The sequence below is a fragment of the Zootoca vivipara genome, chromosome Z (genome assembly GCF_963506605.1).
Source record: "Zootoca vivipara chromosome Z, rZooViv1.1, whole genome shotgun sequence".
NCBI lineage: Eukaryota > Metazoa > Chordata > Lepidosauria > Squamata > Lacertidae > Zootoca > Zootoca vivipara.
This window is the reverse complement of record NC_083294.1, coordinates 14,288,494-14,305,546: the sequence shown is the minus strand read 5'-3', so window position 1 is coordinate 14,305,546 and position 17,053 is coordinate 14,288,494. Positions and strand designations below refer to the sequence as shown.

At 47.0% G+C, this 17,053-nt stretch overlaps 1 protein-coding gene across 1 annotated transcript in view; it reads right to left on the bottom strand.

Annotated features, from left to right (window-relative positions):
* Positions 1-3,236: 3,236 nt before the first annotated feature.
* The window catches only part of FIBCD1 (fibrinogen C domain containing 1), a 72,325-nt gene continuing 58,508 nt past the window's right edge, over positions 3,237-17,053 (bottom strand). Inside the window, exons 5-7 of the mRNA XM_035113053.2 lie at positions 7,887-7,983; positions 4,468-4,647; positions 3,237-3,496 (exon numbers count right to left, since the gene is read on the bottom strand). Coding sequence (XP_034968944.1) covers positions 3,237-3,496; positions 4,468-4,647; positions 7,887-7,983 — 537 coding nt within the window. The remainder of the gene's footprint in view (positions 3,497-4,467; positions 4,648-7,886; positions 7,984-17,053) is intronic.

Sequence of the window (17,053 nt, the reverse complement as noted above, 5' to 3'; positions counted from 1 at the left end):
TTGGGGGAGGCTTTGGGGAACAGAGGAAGCTGCCTTGTACGAAGTCATCGGTCCACCTAGCTCAGTATTGTCTACACTGGCTGGCAGCAGCTCTCCCGGGGTTTCAGGCAAGAGTCTCTTCAAGCCCTACCTGAAGATGCCATTAAGGATTGAACCTGGGACCTTTTGCATGACACTCAGATGCTCTACTACTGAACTAGAGCCTTACATTTGTCAAGATCCTGGTCCTCATGGCTAAATGGGAGCATAGGAAGCTGTCCTATATTGTGTCAGACCATTGGCCCACCTAGGTTGGTATTATCTACCCTGATTGAACGTGGTTCTCCAGGGGTTTCAGGCAGATCTCCCAGATCTACCTGGAAATGGCAGGGGCTGAAGCTGGGACCTTCTGCATCTCAAGAAGATGCTCTATGACTAGGCTGAGCTTGCCCCATTTATAACTCCCCCCCCCAGATATATGGACCACAGAGAATTTGATAGTCACCATGTGAAATGTGAGCCTCATTTGCCTATGTGCGTGCATGCAGGGAAGCACTGGATGCTCAGGATTTGCTGGATTTTGGGGCATGCATTAATTCCGCCTTTATTGCATCACAGCCTGCTTCCTCACCTGAAGGCAATGTGATTCTTCAGAGGTGCCTCCCCCTTTTGCTTTCTGCAGAACTGAGACTAAAGGGCAAATTCCTCCAAAGGAACACAGGATGCTTGCTACCTTATACAAAGTCCGACGGTTGGTCCATCTAGCCTAGTACGGTCAAAACTAACTAGCAGAGGTTCTCCAGGGTTTCAAATAGGGAGTCAACCCAGCCCTGTCTGGGGATGCCAAATATTGAACCTCAGGCCTTCTCAGTGCTTCCCCCGCCCCACCCGCAAGAAAAATAGGTGCTGGAACTCACCACAAAGTTGTTACACTAAGTCGTTGGGCAACTCAGGGCAACCCTGAACAATTGCCGGTTTGACAACAAACCCACGGATGTGCTAAAAGCTACTGCAAGCTGTCTCCCTAGCTGGTTTGGAGGTCACCCCTGGTTTTGGTGTAGGTCAGATAAATGCACCCCTGCTTCCCTTGTTCTCTTAGATTCAGCCAGGTGACTAGGGCAGCTTGGAAAGGCCCTTGCAGAATCACACACATGTGCAACAGTAGAGGCCTGGCTGGAAAGCTTAAAGCCTGCCGCTGCTACACGGAAAATGGAATTTGAATTGGCCCCACCCATAGCTTGACCAATCACAGCTAGGAGCTAGGTGGAGTCATAGTTCTAAAAAAAATGTAGACACACACATGCTGACCAGCTTCCATTTTGACTTGAAATGTTTGCTTTGGGCTTCTCAGAAGTACATAAAAGCAAGAAGCAGGTGGGAGGATCGTCAGCCTGCAATGGTACCCACCTGAGAAGTGCCAGAACTGTGCTTCAAAACACTCCAACTGAAAAAAAAGAGAGAGCAGTGGACCTTCTGCATGCATAGCAGGTACTCTGGCACTGAGCTGCGGACGCTCTTGATGAACTGCCTCATTATGCTGAGAGAGACCATTAGTCCATCTAGCTCAGTATTGTTTACAGTTTTCCAAGGTTTCAGACAATGGTTCTCTCCCTGCCCTACCTGGAGAGAGATGCTGGGGATTGAACATGGGTTCTTCTGCATCTTCTGCTTTACCACTGAGCTCTGCCCCATTGAAAACACAGCCCCCTCCTTGCTTGTGGCTCTTTCTCACAACCTCCAGTGTGTTTTCCTGCTCAGAATCTTTTGGCTCAGGGCTTGTGGTTGCCTTGTTACCTCTCTCTCTCCCAGCTTCAAACAAATGTGGCTGATTCCTGTGGCTTTCAATTAGTTAGGCTGAGAGAAGATAGAGGAGTCCAGCTATGTCCGAAGGCTGGCCATTCTTGGTTTGTATGTCCTTGGTTTGCGTTACCCTTGAGGTGCTGACTCCATCCTTCACCCTAGTGCTTAGTTTGTCCTTTCGTCCATAAGAACAGTGGGGCACCCTCCAGTCTTCATGCAGCAACACAAATAAAGTGTTGTGACTAGAGATGTGAGAAGACATCCCTTTTGGTTCTGCCCTGTAGCTGTCACATGTAACACCGTTTCCATTCCGCTCCTTTCCGTCTTGCACCAACACTACTCATCTCGTCTGCTGTGATGAAATAATGTAACTTACACAATAAATTACGCAGGTGACATATGCTGTCATTACACTATCCCACCGCATTTATTTAATGCAAAGGAAATGCAGTGCAGATCGGGGTGTGTGTGTTAGCATAATCGGTTACAGATCATCGGCAGACTGGAAGCAACAACAAAGGCAAATACTGATAATAATCGCTGGAATGATTTCTGTTCCAGACAAGAAGGCGAATAAGCAAACTGTTTCAGCAGTTCCTGCTCCTGTTTCCTTCAAAATTCTCTTGACGTCCCTGGTTGTGACAGCGAGGCAAGCTCTCACACCAAATGAACAGAGGTTGAATACACCAGGGATTCTTGAGTTGTGATTCCTGCTTCGCAGTGGACTAGAGTAGATTACTCTTTGAGTCCCTCCAACTCTACGATTCTATGATCCAGGAGTCCTTTTCAGTGCAATCCATGACGTATGATTTCCTGACAGCAAAGCAATATTTTCCTTTGGCTTTGCTTTGAAGCACTGCCAGTCATTCTCGGCACTGACACAAAGCCTTCCTTCCTTGCCATGGGTCTATTTCATCTCCCTCAGTCTGGCCTTGCATGTGAGCTCACCTTGCCTAAAGATCAGGCTGTTGTTATAAATAACATGATTACATCTCTATTATGGGGTGGGGTGCTGGATATGCTTGGACCACTAAGAGATTCACACATTCTAGGGGCCAGGTTCTTTGGCTATCAAAGCATCTCTCTTTTTTCATAATAAGAATAAAAATAATAAGTAGCCGTCGTTGTCGTCGGGGTGGGGTGGGGGTGAGTAAGATGGCTTCCATTGTGCAGCTGGGAAATCCTTCTTGCCTGTGTTTTATATGGGAGACTTGTGGACTAAATGACCCTTGCTTTGGAAGAGGTAGAGCTGGTGCCTTTGCTTCCAGGAACCGGCTGTGCACATCAAGGGGAACTCTTGAAGTATTAAAACATTGGTTGGTGGGAAGGGGGCTCTTTCGGGTCCTGCTGCCCCAGACTCAGAAGACAAAAAACAACACTGAGCTACGGGGGGCTGGGGTGTGTGGGTGTGGGTGGGGATAGAGAACAAGTAGGGTGATGTAGGAAGGGGGACTTAGCTAATTCTCATCTCTGACAGGCCGGATCTTCATCTCGGTGAACTTGAGGGAGTACTGCCAGCCTGTCCACGAGGACCACTCGATGCCATCGGCGTAGGAGCTGTGGTGGCCCTTCAGGTACTGACCATTCAAGTTGGAAGTGTGGCAATTGCGGTACCACCAGGCCCCGTGGTAGAAGGAGGCACAGTTGTTCTCTGAGTGGTCGTTGTCCAAGTCTTTGGTAGTGAACTTCATGCCATTGTGCTTCAGGAATGAGTCGCCTGCAGGGGGAAGGAGTCATTTGTCAGGGTGGGGTGAGGTCTTTGGAAAGGGCCACTTGGTGGATAGGGACAGCTGCCACCCCAACTCCACAGACAGCCTGTTGAAATTTGCTCCAAAAGCTCTGAGCAGGTCCGTAAGAACATAAGAAGAGTTTGCTGGAGGAGGCCAATGGCCCACCTAGCCCAGCATTCTGTCCTCACAGTGGCCAACCAGATGCTTGTAGGAAACTCACAAGCAGGATTATGGCACAAGCACACTCTCCATTCCTGAGGTTTCCAGCGACTGGCATTCAGAAGCATTACTGCCTCCAACCATGGAGACAAAGCATAGCCATTGTGGCTAGCAGGTGGCGCCAGATCTGTGCTAGGGGTATTAATGTCAACATTCTGGGACAAAGTAATGGGAGGCTGAAAAACTAAAGGTGCAAGTTTTGGTGAGGCTAAACGAATGAACAGAACTGTAGCTCTAGATTTTGGAAAGGGTTTTGCAATTCAGTTGAAATAAAATTTTGTTTTGTTTTACGTCAATAAAACTATACATATTTGCTTTCTGAGTTAGCCCCTGACAGCTGAGATCTAAATTCTTCCTTGCAAATTGGACGTTCCAACCTAAACGTTCTTTCTGTCAGGGTGAAATGTCAATTTCTGACCTGAAGTTTCAATTCTGAGCAGCTGTTTTGAAGTGGAAATTTGCCGTTCTGACAGGCCTGATTGCTCCAATGCTATTAGCACCGGTGCTGTTCTGGATATAATGCATGGTATTTTGAGCACAGAGCAAATGGCCTACCTTCCTTCTTTCCTGGTGATCCACAAAGAGTTATATATCCCAAACTTCCACAGCTATACACACACACACACACACACACACACACACACACACACACACCCTCAGTGCACAAATATCCACTGCACATACGTATCTGTTTCCCCACTCACATATATCCCCTCTGCCCTAGGCACCAGGCACTTACCTGCTGTCCCAGAATAGTCAGCAATAGTAACTGGATAGCCATCTTCCTCAGGGTCGACAGAGAACAAACCCACCGAAAATGTTCCATAATGTGCATAAGCTGTGCCATTATCAAAGTCCTCTAGATCAATGCGCAGCTCATAGCTGGCTTGCGTGGTCAAGGCATGGATCCTCTTCAGCCCTATTAAATGAGTTTCAAATCAGTTTATATGTGGGACATAGATGTGTTCTTAAATACATACATTACTGTTTGTCAGATACTGCATTTTATAAATGAGGAAATACAAACTTTGGAACTCCCTGCCTATTGACATCAGACAGGTGCCTTTGCTGCACTCTTTTCAGCACTGGCTATAAACATTTTGTTGTTGTTGTTTAAGCAAGCCTATCCAGACATGTACCCTGTTTCTCATATTTTAAGACATACCCATAAAATAAGCCACAGCAGGATTTTTAAGCATTCAAGGAATATAAGCCATACCCCGAAAATAAGACATAGTGATAGGCGAAGCAGCAATGCCGGCCGCGGCAGGAGGAGGAGGAAAAAAATAAGACATCCCTTGAAAATAAGCCATAGTGTGTTTTTTTGAGGAAAAAATAAATATAAGACGTGTCTTATAATATGAGAAACACGGTAGAATCGTCACATGTTTTAATCTTGGTTTAAACTTCTCATATAATCATATTTTGAAGACTTTTTAATAGCTGTTTTGTACTTTGTTACTGACAATTTCATTGTTTTATTTTTTTGTATACCGTTTTGAGAGTTTAATATCTTTGGGGTTTTTTTTTGCAATCAAGCAGTACAGTGGTACCTCTGGTTAGGGACGGGATCCGTTCCAGAGCTCTAGTCGGATCCTGATATTTTCGCAACCGGAGGGACAGCTTCTGCGTATGCGCATGCGGTGAAAGCCAGAAAAATACTTCCGGGTTTGCTGCGTTCGCATCCTGAAGGATACGCAACCGGAGGAGTGCGTATCCAGAGGTACCACTGTATATGCATTTTATATTTGCTACGTTCTTCTTAAGAAGGTGCAGCTTTTTCAGAAAGCAGCTTTCTTAAGGCTACCAAAAACATTAAAAATAAGATCTGCCTAAAAGTGTGATTGGACACGGATGGCATTGTGGTCTAAACCACTGAGCCTCTTGGGCTTGCCGATCGGAAGGTCAGCGGTTTGAATCCCTGCGACAGAGTGAGCTCCTGCTGCTCTGTCCCAGCTCCTGCCAACCTAGCAGTTCAAAAGCATGTCAAAGTGCAAGTAAAAAAATACCGTATATTCCGGCATATAAGACGCCTGGGCGTATAAGACGACCCCCAACTTTCCCAGTTAAAATATAGAGTTTGGGATATACTCGCCGTATAAGAAATACGACCTGGTGCATAAGACGATCCCCGACTTTTGAGAAGATTTTCCTGGGTTAAAAAGTAGTATTATACGCAGGAATATACAGTAGGTACCGCTCTGGCAGGAAGATAAACGGCATTTCCATGTGCTGCTCGGGTTCGCCAGAAGCGGCTTAGTCATGCTGGCCACATGACCTAGAAAAACTTTCTGCAGACAAACGTCGGCTCCCTCAGCCTGTAAAGCGAGATGAGCACCGCAACCCCAGAGTCATTTGCGAACTGGACTTAACTGTAAGGGGTCCTTTACCTTTACCTTTTAAAATGTGTGATGTGCAGATAGTGGAGATTCTGCACTGGGTAGTTACCCTTAAGTTACAAGTAAGGAGATTCTGACACAACGTCAGAAATAACTTTCTGATGGTAAGAGCTGTTCGACTGTGGAACCTACTTCCTGAGAAAGTTGTGGACTCTACTTCATTGGAGGTTTTTAAGCAGAGGTTGGATGGTCACCTGCCATGGATGCTTTAGTGGAGATTCCTGCAATGCAGGGGGGTTGGACTAGATGACCAATGACCCACCTAGTCCAGCATCCTGTTCTCACAGTAAACAACCAGGTGGCCCATTGGGAAACCCACAAGCAGGATTTGAGCAGAAGAGCAGCACATTCCCCTCCTGTGGTTCCAAAGCAAGTGGTATTCAGAAACTGGTATTACTGTCTCTGACTGTGGAGGCAGAACATAGCCATTATGACTAGTAGCTATTGATAGCCTTCTCCTCCATGAATTTGTCTACTCTTCTTTCAAATCCATACAAGCTTGTGGTCATCACCGCATCCAGTGGGAGGAAGGGAAGAAGTCCTTAATTTGATCTGTCCTGAATCTTCCAAAACTCAGCTTCATTGCATGTCCACAAGTTCCAGTGTTATGAGAGAGGAAGAAAAACTACCCACTTTCTCCATGTCATGCACCAATTGGAGGTGGTGGGGGAAGAGGCCATGGGATACTAAGAGCCCAGCCAACACAACAAGGCCCTTATCCACAATTTAGTCCCACTTCCCAGTCCAAACCTTCTTAGGCTCTGTTCAATGCAGCTTTTAGTGTGGGCTTTCAGAGGCTGAGAGATGGGATTTTGCTGCCTATCAATTAGGACTTGCAAAAGCACCTCTCCAGATGTGGGTGCTGAGTGAGGAGAAGGAGTCCTGCTGATCATTTCTCAATTAAGAGGTGATTTGGGGAAAGTTGTCATTCGCAGTGAGTGATGATGACTCCTCCTCTCCTTTTTTCAAGCCTCTCCTCCATCACACCTGGTGTTCTCTTTAATTACCAGTATTTTAAGTTATACTTGCAGGCTGCAGGCTCTTTAGGTAGAAATCATCCCCACAACATGACACAACAGCCAACAGCAGCTTTTCTTGCTTCAGAGGTTTTGATTCAGAGGTTTTTGCTCGCTGGCATGCAGCTCATCTAGGAATGGGTCAAGGCTGGCATAACAGGGAAATTCCAAAGTGAACAGGTAGTTGCAGATTTTGGGACTTTTTGGTTTTGAGAAAAAAAGCAGTAAGAGGCAACATGATAGAAGTTTGCAAAATTATGCATGACCTGGAGAGAGTGTGCATTTCTTCCTTTCTCAAAACACTAGAACTCATGGGTATAAAGTGAAGCTGAATGATGGAAAGTTTGGGACAGATGAAAGAAAGTCCTTCTCCATGCAGCACATAGTTAAACTATGGAACTCACTCCCACAGGAGGCAATGAGGACCACCATCTTGGGTGAGCCAGTCACTGTCTCTCTGCCTAACCTACCTCACGAGGTTATTGTGGGGATTAAATGAGGACTAGGACCTGGGAGACCTGGGTTCAAATCCCCCACTTGGCCATGAAGCTCACAGGGTGGGGCCAGTCACTGCCTCTCAGCCTATAACCTACCTCACAGGGTTGTTGTGAGGATAGGATGAAAAGGAGGAGGAGAATCATGTGCACCACCTTGAGCAACTTGGTGCAAAAGGTGGGATAAAGATAAAACCACCTCTGTGCTCTTCCCCAAAGCTGTGATAATAAAAGCCAAGATGCACATACCAAGCCAGTGCTCTCCATTCAGTTTCCCGAATCCATCCCTGTAAGCTTCCCACCCACGGAAGAAATTCACGGAGCCATCCTCACGCCGCTGGAAGACCTGTGGTGGGAGAAATCAGCGCAGGATTAATAAGAACAAGAGTGTGTGTATGTGTTCATTGGGGGAGGAGGCGGGGGCGAGCCTCCATCAGCTTTGTCTCTGCCTCCCCCATTCACGGTCCAGTTTGAAGAGCGATGGTGCTGCTTTATCAGATGAAAGAGCTGAGATGCAAACTAAAAACCCCGTTAAATTGGCTAATTATGCTGGAGTGGTTCAGCGAAAGGGACTCTGAAGAGGCTTCCTGTCAGGATTAATAGGGAGGTTGACACTGAAACCAGAAATGTTATGTTACAGATATGGCAGCTATTAATTTTCGCATTCTAGGCTATCACCAAGGGAACTTTCTTCCAGCCCAAGGGCCGCATTCTCTCCTCGGCAACTTCCTGGGGGCCACAAGCCAGGCTGGGAGGGAGGCAAGGGGCATGAGCCAGAGTTCAAGGGCACATTCCAGCCAGGCAAAAACACTCAAGAAGGATACAAAGCATAGGTAGTATGGAGCATGGCCTATGGAAAGAAGGAATGGCTGAGGATGAGGAAAAGCCCGACAGGAGTCTCAAGGGTTGGATCGAGAGGTCTCCAGGGAAGCACTTGGTCCCTGGGACTGAGGTTTCCCAACACTGTTATAGGGTTGTTGTTTTTTTTAAAGTAATGTGCAAAGCAGACATAAAAATATAAGATGACTCCTCCTGGATTAGTCCAGTGGTCCTTCTAGTCCAGTCTCCTCTTCTCACAGTGGCCACTCAGATGCCTGTGGGAAACCAGCAAGCAGGATTTGAGCACAAGAGCCCTCTCCCCTCCTGGGGTCTCCTGCATCTAGTCTTCAGAAGCATGCCTGCAACCCGTGGAGATTAAGCATAGCCATTGCGGCTAGTAGCACAGCCACCTCCTCTATGCATTTTCTAATCCTCTTTTAAAGCCATCCAAGTTGGTGGCCACCCCTGCTTCCTGTGGGAGTGAGTTCCATTTTTAAACTATGCTCTGCGCCAAGAACTTCTGAACTGTATTCTGCCTTTTGCATTGCCAGCAGATCTCCCCTTAGCCATGTGTTATCTCATGATTCAGTGTTTTATATCTCACTAAACTTGCTGTGGGGCACATGACCTCCCTTCAGGTGCCCAGTCTGGTATTTGTGAATGGTGTGCCAAGTGATAGGGAAGCCCTGCTGTGTTGCATTTGAACCACAGCGTCTTATAGGCAAACCCTGACAAACCTAGACAACATCTTAGCTTGTGTGCACATGCGGGCCGGAGGATGGGGGAACACACTCCCATACGCACATGCACAAGCTATTTCTGGTGTTGCGCCAACCCAGAAGTGCACCGGAAATGACGTCTGTGCATGCATGTTCCCCCGCCCTCCGGCCACCGCACGATCGGCGCCAGAGGAACCGGCCCAAAGCCGGGTAAGTTTGAGGACCCCTGGTCTACACTGACTGGCAGCAGCTCTCCTTCTTCATATGTGTTACTTCAAGACTGGATTACTGCCATGTGTTCTATGTGGGGCTTCCCTTGCATTGATCCAAAAGATGGAATTAGTGCAGAATGCTGCAACCTGGTTGCTGACAGGACTGAGACATTGTCAGCATATCACAACTGAGCTGAGAGATTGGCACTGGCTGCTGTTTTGCTACCAGTGTGTTATAATTATACTGTATTAAGCACTTAACAACTTGGGACCAATTTACCTGCAAGATGGCCTTACCCCATTTATGCCCACTTGACCATTTCATTCGGCAGAACTGGCGCTCTTGCAGGTGCCACATATGGTAATACCCACCCTGCATTTGTAAGTAGCATGGCAGCACCTGCACTTTGAAACTCCCTGCCTATTCATTGTATTCCTTGTATTCTTTTTTAGCACTGGCTAAAAACATTTTTGTTTAGACAAAGATGTCCAGATGCTTAGAAAGCTGGTGTGGGTTTTAATCTGTTTTCAGTCTATTGTTATCCTCACCCTTCGAAAGTATTGTGGTTGTTACTTTTCCTTTCTTGTTTTACCCTTTCTGTAACCTGCTTTGAGATTTCCTCCCCCTCCCCCATTTTATTATGTTTACAATCAATCAGTTATAAATTTTATGAATAAATACGTGGAAAGGCAGTATTTTGGGTATAGGGATCCCAAACAGTATGGGGCTTTCTAGCTTAAAACCAGCAGTGGGGGAATCCGACCGGCATCAAGGGAAGTTGGGAGGTTCACATGTTCTTATTCTATCCATCATTGCGTTCTGTGCTGGACTCTGTTTCCAAACCAAGAAGCAAAGAAGCTTCTGACAAGCTTACTCTCTGTGCATTTGTCCAAACCTCTCTTAAAAAAAAAACAACGACACAAAAAACCCACCTAAGCCAGGGACCACCACCATTTCTGTAGTTAATTTTGCAAGTGTGTGGAATATTTACAGTCAATTGCATTGGGTGATAGGGAGTTGTAGTGTTCTGTGGGGGAGTGTGTGTATGTGTTTGGGGAGAATTCTCTCTGACTGATGTCCTCCCTCTCCTGTTTTCTTCCCTTGAGCTGCACAAACATCCCCCCCAACCCACCCACCAAACGCTTTTGCTATGGATGATTCTTCCTGAACAGATTCGGGCAATTTCATGCTGCATAAACTGCCCATGATTACATTATTGCAGTATCTGGAGGTTGAGCACCGCCGCGGCCAGCATATGCTTCAAAATCCTGATGTGTTTCTGTTGCATCACAATGGAATATTGTTAAGGGGCAGCCAGGAACTGGGCTTCCCCACAGTCTTAGTCTGGGGTTGTGTGCTAACCTGGACAGACAGGAAAACGTGGATGGGTTTATTTATTGTTTTAAAGGTTTTTTTTGGGGGGGAAACAACAGGATAATTATTTTCTTTTGAAAGGGGGAGCACATGCTTCATACGAAAAGGTCTCCGGGTCCATCCTCTGCATCCTCAGATGAGGCTAGGAATGTCCCTTCCCTGAAATCCTGGAAAGCTGTTGCCAGTCAGTGTGGACTATGCTGAGCTTGATGGATGAATGGTCTGACTCAGTATCAGACAGCTTCAGATGTACCTACTTAATTCAATCAATACTTAAAGAACATAAGAAGATCCTTGCAGGATCAGGCCAATGGTCCATCTAGTCCAGCACCCTGTCCTCACAGTGGCCAACCAGATGCCTATGGGAAACTGAGAGAAGCAGGATCCGAGCACAAGAGCAGCACCCTCGCCTCCTTAAGTTTCCAACAACTGGTATTCAGAAAGCTTTGCTGTCTCCAACTGTGGAGGCAGAACATATCCACTGTAGCTAACAGCCATCAGCTGCCCCCCCCCTCCATGATTTTGTCTAACCCTCTTTTAAAACCATCTAAGTCAATGGCCATCAATGCCTCTTGTGGGAGCAAGCTCCACCAGTTGAATTATGTGCTGCGTTATTCTTCAGACCAACGGCTAGAACCTTGTTTATTGTGGCTAGGGGAAGGAGATAGCTCAGAGGTAGATTGCACCATTTGCATGACCAGAAGAGGCAGATTTTTTGGGGGGGGGGTGCATGACGGGTTCAGTCGCACAGTATGCAGGGCATCAGGAGCAGTGCAGGAAGTACTGCAACTGTGTTGTAGAATGGAAAGAGAGAGGTTGGGTGGGTGTGCTGAATTTTGGTGTTACGCAGGATGCTGCTGAAATTTGGGGCCCCAAAGTCTGCCACTGGTCCCAGGTTCAATCCCCAGTGGCATCTCTAGGTAGAGCTTCGAGAGAGCCCTGCTCAAATCCCTTCCTATGCACCGTTAACTTACCAAATACCTTCAGAATCACAAGCCCAGTGTCCCTGAACTCTGAAAATGTTTCCCTCTTGCCTGGATGGAGGATAGAGAGGGGCATGTGAGTAAACTGACACTCATTCCAGCAACTTTTGCTTATTGGCCTGCCCAGTCCTGGTCTGTGGCCCCCAGAAGGCTGCTTAGAAGGAAACATGGTCCTTGGGGCTGGGAAGAATTGCCTAGCCCTCCATTAGATGCCCTGCCACAGCTCCGACCAACCTTGCAAGCCCTAGTTTGGAGGCTGCGACGTGATGCTCACTCGTCAGGCTCGCCTCTGATCCAAGCAGTACTTACCTTCTAGAATTAGAACCCTTAATTTTTATCCCTGCATTGAGCGCTTGAGAAGCTGCCTTCGCTAAGCCCCTTTGAAAGGGGCTTTGGGCCTGAACAGTTTGACGGCTGAAGGACACTTTTGCTGGAAAGGGGCCCAAAGCTGATTGCTAATGGAGAGCTTTTCTTGGCTCCCACATCAGTGGGGCATGTGGAAGGAGGGAAGGTTATGGGAGCAGGAGATAATGCAAGCTCCTTCATTAAGCTGCTTTGACCTCAGGCTGCAAAGTAGGCCAGTTGTCCACAGCACTGATGGAGGAGGGTTTGGAGGGGCTTGAGTTGCATTAGCAGAGAGCTCTCCCTCGCTCTCATTCTCCTCTCTGCAACCGTCCATGTAAAGGCCTGATTACACAAATGCCTTGAGAGATTAGTAGCCTGCACAGCTTTGCTGATAAATGCCTCTTTGCTGATTATCCCCCTTTGTAGAGGTGCAGAGACAGCCATGCACGGACCCCGAAGTGGTGCGCAAAACCACAGCCACAGTTCCTTGGCCCCTCAGTATGACTTGTTATTTTCCCTCCCCCAGAGCTGATTTCTCTATGGCCATGTGGGCTAGAAACCTGAATCTGAAATCAGGGGAATTTGCCACCCGTTTTACTCTTGCCATCAGTACATCATATAAGAAGGTCTAACAGGATCAAAATATGTCTGGTCACAGCCAGGGAGTCCCAAGCAGATTAACACAGCCATCAGGAGGAGAAGGGGCTGTGACGGTTTTGCTAATAGCTAAGGTGCTACAGTTGGGTCTGTATCCCTGAGGACTTAGTTTTATTGCTGGATCACAAAGGGAAAGCTTTCATAGCTTCAAAGACAAGGGTCAAGAACTCAATACTCAAGTGTTCTATTCCAGGGTCAGAAAAGAAATTGATGTTGTTTGGTAAGGCTGCCAAGCTATGATTGCAAAACCAATGGCTCCATAGTTCAGAGACAGGCTGTGCTGGGTAAATCTGGGGAATGGTGGTTGAATAGTACTAGGGTATCAGATTCCAATATCATTTTCTTCATAAAAGATGGCTTTACATACGGGTTCACGTCTGCCCACCCATGGCATGGCCACAAATAGGAGATTGGAATTTTCTGTTTTAAATTGAACACACTTTAGCATGCCAGCCCAAACTAACCATAACAGTGGTTAGATAAGATACGACAGGAAGAGATACATCAGTCATCAGCCGTTCACGTCGCGAATAAATTTTTTGTGTGTGTGTTTGATTATATATTATTTACATAACTTTTTTTCTGTAATTTTGCTTTTGAGATGAATTTGTTGAATTGGAAAACATTCTGTATACTGAAGACAATCTGTTCTAACTTCTTTTTAAACAATAAAGTTTTTTCTAAAAAATAAATAAATAACAGTGGTTAGTCTTAACTATGGTTTGTCAAAAGAAACCAACTTGTAAACCACAGTTTTGAAGTCATCTTGTTCATACAAACCATCGTTAAGATTGGCCACAGTTTATCCATGTTCAGGCAACTAGTCAGTGGTACAAAATGGACACAAAGCTTTTGAAATTCTTGCAAGCTGTGCCAGGCGTTGGGAGGATGCAAGCACTCAGGATCACTGTAACTTGTTTTCGTTTAGCGTTGCACCTGGTTGAAGCCACAAGACGGTTGGCAATACAGTATTGTAGTACTGTACTTATTGGAGGCAGACTACAGGAATCCTGACTACAGGGCTGACTTATCTCCTGATTCAGCTCCAAAATTTACATGTCTGGATATCCTCCCCGCTCCCCGGAAGTGATCAGTTGTGACCTTCCTGGAGGTGCTTGCACTGCATTTGAGCATTCAAGCATTTGGCCTCAATGCCCCCCCCCCGGGCACTGGCCGCAAATCATCCAGAGGGTGACAGCAACAGTTTTAATAACCAGGGGCCACTCAAGAGTGTATTGCTCTGATACTGCATTAACTTCGCTGGAATCAAGGACTGTCACTTATGCGTCACTGGGAAAGAGGTGCACATATATTCATAAACTGTGCATCTGCTCTTTTATATGCATAGGTCCAGATTTAGACTTAATTGCTATAATTGAAATAGACTGCATTTCACCCTAACGGAGAAGGCTGTGACCAGGTGGCCTCTCTGCCTGCCAGGTGCTCACCATTGATGGACAACCACACAAGGCCCCTCCTGCTCTCCCCTCTTAGGGTCTGTTGACTTTACAGCCCTTCAAAACAGAGCAGTGTCCTTCTGCCTTCAGTCCCCAGACGGCTGGACCATTTCAGCTCCCAGCAAGTAGAGAGAGAGAGAAACATTTTTCAGCCTCTCTCACAGCACTAGAACTTATGGACAGCTGATTCAGGAAGGATAAAAGAAAAGACTTTTTCACACAGCACATACATACCGTGTTTCTCCTAAAATAAGACGTGCCTCTAAAATAAGCCATGGCACGATCTTTTAAAGGCAAAAAAAATATAAGACATCCCCCCAAAATAAGACGTGTTGGGGGGGGTACCGGTACCTACCCGACCCAGCTGGCAAACGCAGCAGCGCGCGCCGCGGCGAGCCCCAGCACAGCGGGAGCCCCAGCACAGCGACGCGCGGAGCTCCGTCTGAACGGGCCCCAGGACCCGGCAGCGGGCGGCGCGCGAAGCCGCAGGACCCGGCAGCAGCCGGCAGCAGCCGGCAGCAGCCCCAGCTGCGCCGCACCGCGTGAAGCCCAGGAACCCAGCAGCGGGCGGCGCACGAAACCGCAGGAGCCGGCAGCAGCCGGCAGCAGCCCCAGCACTGTGCACTGCACCGCGTGAAGCCCAGGGACCCGGCAGCGGGCGGCGCGCTCTCCCCAGTCCTCCGCTCTTGCTAAGCAGAGTCCGTTCACAGTTTTGACTGAGTTTCAAGCTCCGTGGGGAGGACGTCTTGTTTATAACAGCCTCTCTAGTTTGGGAGAGTTCGGCGCTTCCTCGCTGGGATTCTGGGTGTTGGCGCTGGGGAGGTTAGTGGCCCCTAAGCGCTGAAGTTCCCTGTTGTCCCCTTCTCCCGCCTTTTGGCTTGAGCATGGCTTCGGGAGACCCCTTTGCGCTGCCTTGAGCTCACGCCCTCAGGTTTCCCCCCTGAGGTCGGGGTAACTTACGCCAAGTCCCCCGTCTCTCTCTTTCCCCCAGCGTCGGGTCTGCCTCAAGACAGCAGGAGCGCAGATCCACACCCGGACTTCAGAGCGCCATTCCGAAGCCGCAGAAGCCAGCAGGAGCCGGCAGGAGCCTCAGCCGCGCCGCGCTGCGTGAAGCCCCAGGACCCAGCAGCGGGCGGCGTGCGAAGCTGTAGGACCCAGCAGGTGCCGTACCATGCTTAATAAAAAAATAAGACATCCCCCGAAATTAAGCCGCATTGTATTTTTTTAAGAGGAAAATAAATATAAGACGTGTCTTATTTTAGGAGAAACACGGTAGGTAAACTATGGAACTTGCTACCACAAATGGCTATCCAAGATTAATAGCCATGATGACTATAGCTCTGCCTCCGCGGTTGGAGGTGGTTATGCTTCTGAATAAAATTGCTGGAAACCTAAGCAGGGGAGATTGCTCTTGTGCTCAGGTCCTGCTTGTGGGGCACCTGTTTGGGATGACATATGGGCCTTTGTTCTGACCCAGCAGCCAAGTTCTTATGTTCATAATTTTGGGGAAAGCTGATCTGGGTACTGTACATCCTCACCCCAGGAGCTAGTTATTTGTTAATTTCATGACATTTATACACTGCTTGATTGTTAAAAAAAGAAAAAGATGCCTCAGACTGCTCTACAAAAGATAAAAGAGAAAAATCAATAAAAAAAACATCACACCCATACAAAAGATAAAATACTAAAACAGATTAAAATCACCTCAACGTTCTAAGCATCAGGCTAGGCTTGTCTAAACAGGGATGTTTAGACAAGCCTTGTGCCGAAAAGAGTACACTGAAGGCACCTGTTTGATCTCAATAGGCAGAGACTTCCAAAGTGCAGGTGCTGCCACACTAATTCACTGAGTTGTAACGAATGTGGAATGGGTATTATGTAGCAGCACCTTCAGCAGCCTCAATTCTGCCAAAGCAGTTGAGTGTGCACATGTTGGGGGCACTCCAGATTCAGGTGAGAGAAGATGGTTTTCTCATTGTAAGATTCTATGCAACAGGTACGCAGCAACTTTTTCCGTGGAACATTTGATGGACAAAGCCTGTTCTTGCTTTTTCTTACTAGATTAATTGGGTTGTATCCAGTGCTATTATCCTAGGAAGAAAAAAAGAGGTGCTGGAACTCACAATGAACACCTCACTTGGAAGGGCATATTTTAAAAGTTTAACAACCTATATTTCCATCCTTTACTACATATTTTGAGACTTCAAAACTCTGCTGGGGTTCTCTCAACAAAGAGTGTGGGCCTCAAACATGGATCTTGGCACCCAGGATTTCTCATTTTCTCTCTCTTTTGCACCTGTAAATATTAGCCAGTCAGTCCATATGCCAATGTTTGTCAATTTCAATATACTGATGGGCTTAACATACAAAGTAAATAGAACGAAGTCTCTTCCCTGCTTTGCTGCCTGGGGGCAATTCTTACTCGCTGCAGGCGTGTAGCTATTTCAGAGCCTCAAAGAATCTTGAACGTTCTATACATATTTTTGTTGTTGTTACACATCTCCCCTTCTCTTTTCTCTTGGCTTTCAAGCTGCAGGTGAATTGTGTAAGTTTTTTGACCAGTAACTAGAGCTTTTAGAGTGTCATTGAAACAAGAGTTGGGGTAAAAATACGAGTCAAAACCAAAACAGAAAATATAAATGGCCAGGAAATATAAAAGCCAGGAAATATACAAGGAAATATAAAAGCCAATGCAATTCTGGGCTGCATCAATAGGAGTATAGCGTCTAGATCAAGGGAAGTAATAGTACCACTGTATTCTGCTCTGGTCAGACCTCACTTGGAGTACTGTGTCCAGTTCTGGGCACCACAGTTCAAGAAGGATACTGACAAGCTGGAACGTGTCCAGA